Raw genomic sequence first — 13227 nt, 5'->3', positions numbered from 1 at the left:
TACTTAAAAGTCCCAACAGGTCTCAATACAAAAATACTAGGTTTACTATGACTGATAAGTTTTAACAATCTTTCACTTATATTTATGTTTTCAACATCTTTCTCTTTTTATTTTTTCGGTTTTTAAATTCTTCATATTTATTCAGTAAATCATGTATTTCTGATTTTTATAATGTATAGTATCTTTTATCACTATCATAGTGTTTAATTGTTAGAATATTGTTCAATTCTTCTAAATGATGTGGATTTTAAGGAATCCTTTGTTTTTCAGCTTCTCTGTCTTCTTCAGTAGCTTTCAAAACATTAACACATAAACCTTCAATTCCTTCTTTAATTGTTGTGTCATTATCTGGTTGATTTTCTTTATTAAAATTTTTATAATCTGTTCTTCATTTCTTTCCATTCTTTAAACCCATACCATTTACCTTTCTTAACTACTTGCAGGCCATATTTTGAAAACATTTTGTAAGATTAAAAAGACAATAATAATATCTTTATTTTACACTCATCATTTACATTGAAGACTTCAATCTTCAACTCTTTTACGTTTAACTTTCATGTTCATTCTTTTATATCCAATGTTTTTACATTTAACATTTATTTCAACGTTTTTATGTTTCATGTTTTCATGTTTAATGTGTAATGTTTAAACAAATTTAATCTATTCTCTATATTTAGTATCGTTAATTTTTGTTTTCATATCTACTGTTATAAACCCAAATTCATCTTTATTCCACCAATTACTTTAAAAAATTTTAAAATCGTCGAATTTTAAATCCCCACAAAAATTCGTGATAAAAATGATTTAAGTTTGTGTCATGTTAACTGAAGACATTTAAAAATTAGCATTACTTGTAACTAATTGTTTTGGTATATTTGAATAAGTCTAAGGTAAGTAAAACAATCTATTCCTTGATTTCTGCCTCTAGTAAAATATTCTCTAACAACATATTGAGTTTCAAGAATGAAATCAATAAAACCTACAAATGAATTATTTTCACAGTCCTCTAACACAACAATTTCATCACTATTTTCAGTAAAAGTAGCAATTTTTCATTAATTTTGTCTTCAATCTTTTCACATTTTTTATAGATTCTTTATATAATGTTAATAGAATACACATATAGGAGATTATGTTTTTCAGTTTTAGCCATCCTGGATCTAGAATATAATTATCAATGATTAATATTGTTTTCCACAACCACTTGGTGCTATTACTGAACACTGAGTAGAATTTTATAAATGTTTACCATATATATTTGTTTATATTTCTTATTTTTGTTTCTCAATCTGTTATTTATTTACACAGTTTTATTAATACAAATGAGTAGATTATTTCAACTGAAACATAATTAATCTGTTTCAATAAAAGAAACTTATAAAAATGTTACACTACTGGTTTTTATTCAACTATTTAAGCTCAAATACAAGAGTGAAAAATAAATTATATACTAATGAAGTAAAGACAGAAATTTCTGTTGGTCAGCATTGTTCACAAAAATTAGAAACATTTATTTAGTCAAAAAATCCTAAATACACATTCAAGAAGATAAAATTTTAAATAGAGTTGAAAGTGATATTAAATTATTTGTTGATAATGAAGATTGTATTGGCCAAATTTTAGGATTTAGTAATCAACTTATTGAAGCTAATGAAAACACAATTGATAGTAATATTCCTAAAATTATTCCACTTGAATTATTAAATATTAGTTCTAAAATAGCTGATGGAATGTTTGTTAAACATAATAATCATTTTCATAAAGAAACTAATATTATTTCTTCTTTTAAACCAATACTTTACGAACACAATTACCCAGTATATATTCCCATTTTTGATAATATTCAAAATTTAAAAATTACTGTCACTGATGAAAATGTTAATTTGATTGACTTCAACGGTGCCTGTGTAACAATGATTTTAAAAAATGAATCAATAACATCTTTTCTTAATAAATCACGAATAACGTAGAGAGTTATCAGATTTACTCATTTACTGTTGGTGAGAAAACAAAAATCAATTTTAGTATACATAATGATACAATGATATGTATAATGCTGTAAGAAGAATTTAACATATGATTCAAAACATATAATTTTAGCTGAAAAGTTTTAATTACATACTGTAAATGAATAAAAAAATTTGAAAAGATATAAAAGTGTAATCTCTATTTTTACATTTCCTTTTGATATATTTCATGAAAGTCAGAGAAGATTGAAACTGAAAAAATTGGATTTTAAAAATTAAAAGTTTGACAAATGTTTTAATTTTAAAAAATCTAATATTTTCTGTATAAATAAAAGCAAAACAAAATGGAAATAAATGGTTGTGTTGAAAATCTAGTATGTGAACTGCACAGGTTGTGCAGAAGTGTTTACTAAATTATTAGAAATGAAAAAAACCTTAACAATATTTCAAAGGCTGAAATGTTGGCAACTAAATATGGTGATAGGGTATTAGTACTTTGAGATTACAAATACCAAATTACCTTTCAGATAGATACACTAAAATGTTTTCAGAAAATGATAATTTCGAGAAAATTGTTGGCTTAAATTTTTTTATCAACGTAAAAAGCCAACTATAGATCGTTTAGTTCATGTTATATATTTCCAATAAATTTTTGGAATTCTTGTGTTTTTTTATTTTTTATATAATTTCCTACATTAAGAGAGATATATTTTTAAATGGTGGAATCAGCTAAACTAAAATCTTTGTTTCATATCATGAAATATTAAGCAAATTTTCTCATTCATCAAATGAAGTGACTTGGGAATGTAGGGTTTCACTTTGCTTGCTTTAAAATGCAGTTAACACTTGATTTGCTGACATCTGATTCCTATGCAGCTTTCTGTGTAGACCTCTTTGGGGATGCTGTGAAAGCTTGGATCGCCGAATCCACCCCTTTTTTGTCCTCTATGGCTTTCTTCCCGCCACACCGTCTGTTCTTCAGATCATGCGCACTTACTTCCCTCTCAAATTAGAGCGGTATTTCGTTATTGCTGCACATGACTGTGGTGCAATATCAAACTCAGCCCGTGACTGTCTCTGTGCTTGTTTCGCTTTTCCACATTCCAATAACACTTCAAAATCCACTTTCTCTGCTCCAAGGTCAAGTTTACAGCCATCTTGTTATTTACGTGTACTTACTAGCAACCGAAAATAGACAAAATAAAAACAAATGCTCAGCTGTACTCATTAGTCATGAGAGCACCATATAATCACAACTGGATAAGGTTATCATTAATATTTCCTCAGTTATTGAAGTTTAAACGGTGTGCAAGTCCCTTTGTGGGACACACTGTATAATTTATTATGTTAGTAACGAATTTTCGATACATCACAATACTTCTTACTCACATGTTACCACTATAAATACTACACACATATAAACTTTCATATTATCGTGTATTGAGCTTCTATGTGTTCTACCAAGAGTTCTGGCATTTTATTTTAATTTTAAGGACAATATTTTGACGACTGTCAAGAACAACTCCTCATAGTACCCTGAAACACAATGTTAATCAATCACACTGTAGAAGCTTAAGAGATCATATTCCTATTCTTGTGCTGAGAATGTTGGTAAGTGAGAATCACTTATCATTGGAGTAATTTTTATGGAGTTCATCATTGGAATTAAATAAGTAATCAGGCAGGATATTAATACTGTACACAAATAACCTATTATAAAATGACTGCATACGGTTTCTTCTTTTGGTAGGAGAGGGATGTGTGTATCTTTGGAGTTAATTAAGTATTGTAATTTCTGTGGTTCTTCACATCTTGGCATTTAGAGATGAATGTCCATCTCTTGAAAGTATCTTGCGACGTAGGCATACATTATTGGCTAAGAGACAAGGTTGCTGACAGTTGTGGATAGGGAAATTCCCAGTCTGACGTTTGCGTTATAAAATTTGGCCTGTTGACCGACAAAGTGGAAACTTCCAACCGGAAAGTGATTTAGATCTGCTACGTTTGAGGGCTGATCTTTGCAGTACGGGAAGGTTAAGATTTAGATTCTTTACAGATGTGTAGATGTGCCCATTTCGCATTCTTACGATTGTTGTTCTATGTCGTCGCTAAAATTCTAACTTTGAACTGTTCTTTTCGGAATGGAGTGTTGAAACCGTGCAGTGTTTTCAAATTTTGTCATCTGACAGGTTTCCCAGAATCAGTACGTTAGTTATAGTGGTTACGAGGTTTGTATATGGCTGGCATACGAAGAAATGTCCTTCAGTGATGCCACTCTTTGTTAATTAACCAGCAACGTCGGTATCTCTGATTCTGGAATTCCCTTCGATGGGACTGCAATGTTTGTACCAGGACTGTAGACAGACACATGCAAACAATCAATTAATTCCTAAAGGAATTTTCACTCTGCACCCAGTGTATCTGTTGTGAAACTTCCTGGCAGATTAGAAATGTGTACTGGACCATGACTCGAACCCTGGATCTTTGCCTTTCGCGGTCAAGTTCTGTGCCAATTCAGCTACCAGACCAAGACTCACGTGCCTTACTTCCGACAATATCTCATATCCTACTTTCAAAACTTCACTAAGTTCTCCTGCAAACTATGAGACACTAGTACTTCTGGAAGAAAGGGTATTCGATCGTGAGTCGTGCTTGGGTAGCTCAGATGGTAGAGCACTTGCCCGCAAAAGGCAAAGGTCTTGGATTTGAGTCGTGGTCAGGCACACAGTTTTAATATGCCAGGAAGTTTCAACATGTAATTGATTATGTAACTTTATTTATTTTCAAGCATGTATTAAAACCTTGGTTACCACTCATAAATATGTATGTTCTATGGTATATTTAATTCTCTCATGGTTAAAATGTGTTTTGTATTTGACTTGTACATATGCAGGGTGAGTCACCTAACGTTACCGCTGGATATATTTCGTAAACCACATCAAATACTGACGAATCGATTCCACAGACCGCATGTGAGGAGAGGAGCTAGTGTAATTGGTTGATACAAACCATAAAAAAATGCACGGAAGTATGTTTTTTAACACAAACCTACGTTTTTTTAAATAGAACCCCGTTAATTTGGTTAGGACATCTGAACATATAAACAAATACGTAATCAGTGCCGTTTGTTGCATTGTAAAATGTTAATTACATACGGTGATATTGTTACCTAAAGTTGACGCTTGAGTACCACTCCTCTGCTGTTCGATCGTGTGTATCGGAGAGCACCGAATTACGTAGGGATCCCAAGGGAACAGAAAGAAGTCCAGAGGTGTAAGATCAGGAGAACTGGCTGGCCAATTTATGCGTCCTCCACGTCCTATGAAACGCCCGTCGAACATCCTGTCAAGGGTCAGCCTAGTGTTAATTGCGAAATGTGCCGGTGGGGTACGTTAAAGGAGAATGTGTACCGTGATGTGCCTACAACCCCAGAGGATATGAAACAACGTATTGTGGCAGCCTGCGGCGACATTACACCAGATGTACTGCGGCGTGTACGACATTCATTATGCCAGAGATTGCAATTGTGTGCAGCAAATGATGGCCACCACATTGAACGTCTATTGGCCTGACATGTCGGGACACACTCTATTCCACTCCGTAATTGAAAACGGAAACCACGTGTGTACGTGTACCTCACCCCTCATGGTAATGTACATGTGCGTCAGTGAAAAAGACCAATAAAAAGGTGTTAGCATGTGGACGTAATGTGCTGTTCCAGTCTCTTCTGTACCTAAGGTCCATCACCGTTCCCTTGGGATCCCTACGTAATTCGGTGCTCTCCGATACACACGATCGAGCAGCGGAGGAGTGGTACTCAAGCGTCAACTTTAGGTTACAATATCTCCGTATGTAATTAACATTTTACAATGCAACAAACGGCACTGATTACGTATTTGTTTATATGTTCAGATGTCCTAACAAAACTAACTGGGTTCTATTTTAAAAAACATAGGTTTGTGTTAAAAAACATACTTCCGTGCATTTTTTTATGGTTTGTATTAACCAATTACACTAGTCTCTCTCCACACGTTCGGTCTGTGGAATCGGTTCGTCAGTATTTGATGTAGTTTACGAAATATATCCAGAGGTAATGTTAGGCGACTCACTCTGTATATAAAAACAATATGTCAAAAACTGTCTACCTATGCATAAATGAATCACTGTCACTAGTAAAAAGTTTAAGCTTATCGATTTTCAAAACATGTGAAGTGCGACACATGTGTTCCTCAAATCTAACTAGATCCATGTTTCCATGTGAACCCAGGATTTTCAGACGTAATTTAATAATTTTAGAACGATTTTTTCACTACGAAAATTATGGAAGAAGTATAACAGATCAGTACCATATTGCATTTATTCCCCTGAAAATGAGAAATAGAATATCGACCAAAGGTTTTCAACATAAAATTTGAAGACCGCTTTGACGTACCACACAGCAATGTTTTCTGCTTTCTATGAAGTTTCCTGGGGCATATACGTACCACTGTACACAAACTGCCTATAAACCAGCTGAATTACTGTGATGTATATTAGTGTTTTAAAACTAAGTGTACAATGTATAAGAAAACACAATTCAAAAATGGTTCAAATGGCTCTGAGCACTATGGGACTTAACTGTTGAGGTAATCAGTCCCCTAGAACTTCGAACTACTTAAACCTAGCTAAGGACATCACAAACATCCATGCCCGAGGCAGGATTCGAACATGCGACCGTATCGGTCGCGTGGCTCAAGACTGTAGGGCCTAGAACCGCTCGGCCATTCCGGCCTGTCACAGTTAGTTACTGGAGGCATTCTTGGGATGGAGAAGATGGTAATCTGATCTGATTTTCGTGGCACAGACGCACTGTGCCACCTGTAAACACATTCCGCTCCATTTGATCACTAGCAGCCTTATATACAGTGAGGTGACAAATGCTGTGGGATACCTCCTAATGTGGTGCTTTACATCATTTTCACCCGTAGAGCAGGAGTTGGATGTGGGATGGACTCGACAAGTCTTTGAGAGTCCCCCACAGAAATATTTATCCATGCTCTCTCTATAGCCGTCCATAACTGCGAAAGTGTTTCCCATGCAGGATGTGGACCACGAACTGACTTCTCAATTATGTTCCGTAAATGTTAGATGGGATTCATGTCGGGCGATCTGGGTGGCCAGATCACTCACCTGAACTGTCCAGATGGTTCCACAAACCAATCACGAAAATAGTGGCGCAATAACATGGCGCACTGTCTTCCATGAACATTCTATCTTTGCTTAGGAACACGAAGCCCATGAATGGCTACAAATGGTCTGCAAGCAGCAGAACGTAACCATTTCCGATTAATGATCGGTATAATTGGACAAGAAGACCCAGTACATTCCATGTAAACAGAGCCCACTAAGTTATAGGGCTACCACCAGCTTGCACAGTGTCCTGTTGACAACTTGAGCCCATTGCTTTGTGCGGTCTGCGCCACGCTCGAAACCTACCATCAGCTCTTACCAACATAAATCGGGACTCATCTGACTAGGACCCAGTTTTTCAGTCGTCTAAGGTACAAGAAATATGGCCACAAGCTCAGGAGAGACGCTGCTGGGTATGTAGGCTCTCGAGTAGGTCGCCTGCTGCCATAGCTCTTTAACGCCAGGTTTCGCCGCACTGTGCTAACGGATAAGTTCGTACTTCCCACATGACTTGTGCAGTTATTGCACGCAGTGTTGCATGTCTGTCAGCACCGACAACTCTACGCAAATGCGGCTGCTCTCGGTCGTTAAGTAATGGCCGTCGGTCATTGCGTTGTACGTGGTGAGTGGTAATGCATGAAACGTGATGTTCTCGGGACACTCTTGACACTGTACATCTTGTAATATTGAATTTTCTAAGATTTCCGAAATGTAGCTCCAACTACCACCCCGCGTCCGAAGTGTGTTAATTCCCGTCGTGCGGCCATAATCACTTGAAATACCTGAGTACAAATGACAGATCCACTAATGGACTGCTCGTTTATACCTTGTGAACGTGTTATTACCGCCGTTGTTATACATGCATATACGTATACCATGACTTTGTCACCTCAGTATACAGGGTGGTCCATTGATCGTCACCGGGCCAAATATCGCACGAAATAAGCGTTAAACGAAAAAACTACAAAGAACGAAACTCTCTAGCTTGAAGGGGGAAACCAGATGGCGCAATGCTTGCTAGATGGCGCTGCCATAAGTCAAACGGATATCAACTGCGTTTTTTTAAAATAGGAACCTCCATTTTTATTACATATTCGTGTAGTACGTACAAAAATATGAATGTTTTAGTTGGACCCCTTTCTTCGCTTTTTGATAGATGGCACTGTAATAGACACAAACAGATGGCTCACAATTTTAGACGAACTGTTCGTAACAGGTAGGTTTTTTAAATTAAAATACAGAACGTAGGCACGCTTGAACATTTTATTTCGGTTGTTCCAATGTGATACATGTACCTTTGTGAACTTATCATTTTTGAGAACGCATGCTGTTACAGCGTGATTACCTGTAAATACCACATTAATGCAATAAATGCTCAAAATGGCGTCCGTCAATCTCAATGCATTTGACAATACGTGTAACGACATTCCACTCAACAGCGAGTAGTTCGCCTTCCGTAATGTTCGCACATGGATTGACAATGCACTGACACATGTTGTCAGGCGTTGTCGGTGGATCACGGTAGCAAATATGCTTCAACTTTCCCCACAGAAAGAAATCCGGGGACGTCAGATGCGGTGAACGTGCGGGCCGTGGTATAATGCTTCGACGACCAATCCACCTGTCATGAAATTTGCTATTCAATACCGCTTCAACCGCACGCGAGCTCTGTGCCGGACATCCATCATGTTGGAAGTACATCGCCATTCTGTCATGCAGTGAAACATCTTGTAGTAACATTGGTAGAACATTACGTAGGAAATCAGCATACATTGTACAGAGATGGAAAAGAGCCACCGTGGTATAACAACCGACTTAGAAAACTGCTGCGGAAGCAAAGGGAACTTCACAGCAAACATAAACATAGCCAAAGCCTTGCAGACAAACAAAAATTACGCGAAGCGAAATGTAGTGTGAGGAGGGCTATGCGAGAGGCTTTCAATGAATTCGAAAGTAAAGTTCTATGTACTGACTTGGCAGAAAATCCTAAGAAATTTTGGTCCTATGTCAAAGCGGTAGGTGGATCAAAACAAAATGTCCAGACACTCTGTGACCAAAATGGTACTGAAACAGAGGATGACAGACTAAAGGCCGAAATACTAAATGTCTTCTTCCAAAGCTGTTTCACAGAGGAAGACTGCACTGTAGTTCCTTCTCTAGATTGTCGCACAGATGACAGAATGGTAGATTTCGAAATAGACGACAGAGGGTTAGAGAAACAATTAAAATCGCTCAAAAGAGGAAAAGCCGCTGGACCTGATGGGATACAAGTTCGATTTTACACAGAGTACGCGAAGGAACTTGCCCCCTCTTCTTGCAGGGGTGTACCGTAGGTCTCTAGAAGAGCGAAGCGTACCAAAGGATTGGAAAAGGGCACAGATCATCCCCGTTTTCAAGAAGGGACGTCGAACAGATGTGCAGAACTATAGACCTATATCTCTAACGTCGATCAGTTGTAGAATTTTGGAACACGTATTATGTTCGAGTATAATGTCTTTTCTGGAGACTAGAAATCTATTCTGTAGGAATCAGCATGGGTTTCGAAAAAGACGGTCGTGTGAAACCCAGCTCGCGCTATTCGTCCGCGAGACTCAGAGGGGCATAGACACGGGTTCCCAGGTAGAGGCCGTGTTTCTTGACTTCCGCAAGGCGTTTGACACAGTTCCCCACAGTCGTTTAATGGAAAAAGTAAGAGCATACGGACTATCAGACCAATTGTGTGATTGGATTGAGGAGTTCCTAGATAACAGAAGGCAGCATGTCATTCTCAATGGAGAGAAGTCTTCCGAAGTAAGAGTGATTGCAGGTGTGCCGCAGGGGAGTGTCATAGGACCGTTGCTATTCACAATATACATAAATGACCTGGTGGATGACATCGGAAGTTCACTGAGGCTTTTTGAGGATGATGCTGTGGTGTATCGAGAGGTTGCAACAATGAAAAATTGTACTAAAATGCAGGAGGATCTGCAGCGAATTGACGCATGGTGGAGGGAATGGCAATTGAATCTCAATGTAGACAAGTGTAATGTGCTGCGAATACATAGAAAGATAGATCCCTTATCATTTAGCTACAAAATAGCAGCTCAGCAACTGGAAGGAGTTAACTCCATAAATTATCTGGGAGTACGCATTAGGAGTGATTTAAAATGGAATGATCATATAAAGTTGATCGTCGGTAAAGCAGATGCCAGACTTAAATTCTTTGGAAGAATCCTAAGGAAATGCAATCCGAAAACAAAGGAAATAGGTTACAGTACGCTTGTTCGCCCACTGCTTGAATACTGCTCAACAGTGTGGGATCCGTACCAGATATGGTTGATAGAAGAGATAGAGAAGATCCAACGGAGAGCAGCGCGCTTCGTTACAGGATTATTTAGTAATCGCGAAACCGTTACGGAGATGATAGATAAACTCCAGTGGAAGACTCTGCAGGAGAGACGCTCAGTAGCCCGGTACGGGCTTTTGTTAAAGTTTCGAGAACATACCTTCACCGAAGAGTCAAGCAGTATATTGCTCCCTCCTACGTATATCTCGCGAAGAGACCACGAGGATAAAATCAGAGTGATTGGAGCCCACACAGAAGCATACCGACAATCCTTCTTTCCACGAACAATACGAGACTGGAATAGAAGGGAGAACCGATAGAGGTACTCTGGGTACCCTCCGCCACACACCGTCAGGTGGCTTGCGGAGTATGGATGTAGATGTAGATTTAGACTGCCATCGATAAAATGGGGGCGAATTATCCTTCCTCCCATAATGCCGCACCATACATTAACCCGCCAAGTTCGCTGATGTTCCACTTGTCGCAGCCATCGTGGATTTTCCGTTACCCTAAAGTGCATATTATGCCGGTTTACGTCACCGCTGTTGGTGAATGACGCTTCGTCGCTAAATAGAACGCGTGCAAAAAATCTGTCATCGTCCCGTAATTTCTCTTGAGCCCAGTGGTAGAACTGTACACGACGTTCAAAGTCGTCGCCATGCAATTCCTGGTGCATAGACGTTTTTGAGATTCCCGATTCTCGCGCAATTTGTCTGCTACTGATGTGCGGATTAGCCGCGACAGCAGCTAAAACACCTACTTGGGCATCATCATTTGTTTCAGGTCGTGGTTGACGTTTCACATGTGGCTGAACACTTCCTGTTTCCTGAAATAACGTAAATATCCGGCGAACGGTCCGGATACTCGGATGATGTCCAGGAAACTGAGCAGCATATAGCACACACACACCCGTTGGGCATTTTGATTACATACATTAAGACGATATCGACCTTTTCCTCAGTTGGTAAACGGTCCATTTTAACAGGAGTAATTTATCACGAAGCAAATATCGTCCGCACTGGCGGAATGTTACGTGATACCACGTACTTATACGTTTGTGACTATTACAGCGCCATCTGTCACAAAGCGAAAAAAGTTATCCAACTAAAACATTGATATTTCTTTACGTTCTACGCGAATATGTATTAAAAATGGGCGTTCCTATTTAAAAAAAACGAAGTTGATATCCTTTTTACCTACGACAGCGCCATCTAGCGGGCCAACCATAGCGCCATCTGGTTTCCTCCTTCAAGCTAGACGAGTTCCGTTCTTTGTAGTTTTTTCGTTTGATGCTTATTTCGTGAGATATTTGGCCAGGTAACTATCAATAGACCACCCTGTATATCCATCCTGTGGTCCGTTATATTTTTCTCCAAGTTTCGAAAGCACCAGACCACATGTTAGCATTAGACAGATGTGAGATACAGACGTCCTAACGTTAAAAACTGCATATTGCTTTTGTGTTAACCTGTGTAGTATGGACCACAACAGGGGTTAAGCTATCCCGACACTAGGCTTCAATGTGAGAAATAAATTTTCAGGTCGATATATACGGGATGTGTGGCAAGCTGGAGTGTCCGAGGGAGGACCCCAGGTGCCCCGAGATGGTGGACAGGGACTACAAGTTCTACCTGTCGTTCGAGAACTGCAACTGCCGCGACTACATCACGGAGAAGCTGTTCGTGAACGGGCTGTGGCGGCAGGTGCTGCCCGTGGCGCTGGGCGCCCGCCCGGCAGACTACGCGCTGAGCGCGCCGCGCGGCTCCTACCTGCTGGCCGAGCACTTCGGATCCCCGGAGGAGCTGGCCCGCTACCTCCACTTCCTGGACGCCCGCGACGACCAGTACAACGCCTACTTCGCGTGGAAGGGCACCGGCGAGTTCATCAACACGCACTTCTTCTGCCGGCTGTGCGCGCTCCTGCACGACGAGTACCCCACCAAGTGGTACCCCGACATAAACCAGTGGTGGAACGGGCCCGGCACCTGCGCCGAACGCCTCTGGACGGACGGCTGAAGTGTGACAGGAATAAAGTTCTGATTATCGTCCCGAAAAAATAAAATTACCTAACTGATTTTTTTGTTTGTGTCCAGGTACATCTCTGCAGCATCTGTACAAATGTGAAATCCCTGCACCACGGAAGTACCGTCGTGTGACGATAGAGGACGCAAAACAACATTATCAAGTGTCGTATGTGCGGTAATTCGTTTCCTGGATCAGCGGAAATGTTGCAGATTTCTCAGGCCAAACCAGACGCTTCCTTTAGGTGCCTGTGCAGGCCTGACACAGCAGCACAATTTCCACTCTTGCAGAAGAAGAATTAGCGCACGATATGACACTTTTACCACTTTGTCCTGTTATTTTGCTTGCTCTAGCATCACACTGCGTTGCTTCTGTGGCCCGGTGTTTTTAAAGTGTAGTACGACTGCCGACATGCACCTTCGCAAACGTATAAAAATCAATTTAGTAACTTTATTTTTTCGAGGGGATTTCATAATGATGTCTCATACTGTTTGTGGATGGTTATTGTGAAACTTTCCCAGGAACTGCTGTTACGTACTGTTAAAAAATAATGAAAAGTGCATTTCGCGATTCTATAGCTAATCTTGAGATGATGTAAAAACCTCCTCTACGTTAACTGATGTACTCAACATATGTCCTCACACTGAGAAAATAAGTTTTTATACTGCGCCATGTTCTAACAGAAACAATGTATGTACCATATATCAGTATCAGTATTTTGCAATATCAGTATTCATTTTAATAT

The 13227-nt window shown here is 39.2% G+C and overlaps 1 protein-coding gene across 1 annotated transcript in view; it reads left to right on the top strand.

The window, feature by feature from the left end:
* LOC126336388 (glycoprotein 3-alpha-L-fucosyltransferase A-like) overlaps positions 1 to 12682 on the top strand; it is a 64301-nt gene extending 51619 nt beyond the window's left edge. Inside the window, exon 5 of the mRNA XM_050000083.1 lies at positions 12003 to 12682. Coding sequence (XP_049856040.1) covers positions 12003 to 12476 — 474 coding nt within the window. The 3' untranslated portion in view covers positions 12477 to 12682. The remainder of the gene's footprint in view (positions 1 to 12002) is intronic.
* The last annotated feature ends 545 nt before the right edge of the window (positions 12683 to 13227 follow it).

This window comes from Schistocerca gregaria, chromosome 1 (assembly GCF_023897955.1).
Source record: "Schistocerca gregaria isolate iqSchGreg1 chromosome 1, iqSchGreg1.2, whole genome shotgun sequence".
NCBI classification, from domain to species: Eukaryota; Metazoa; Arthropoda; class Insecta; order Orthoptera; family Acrididae; genus Schistocerca; species Schistocerca gregaria.
Note: the sequence above shows the minus strand (reverse complement) of the source record. Positions and strands in the feature narration are given on the sequence as shown.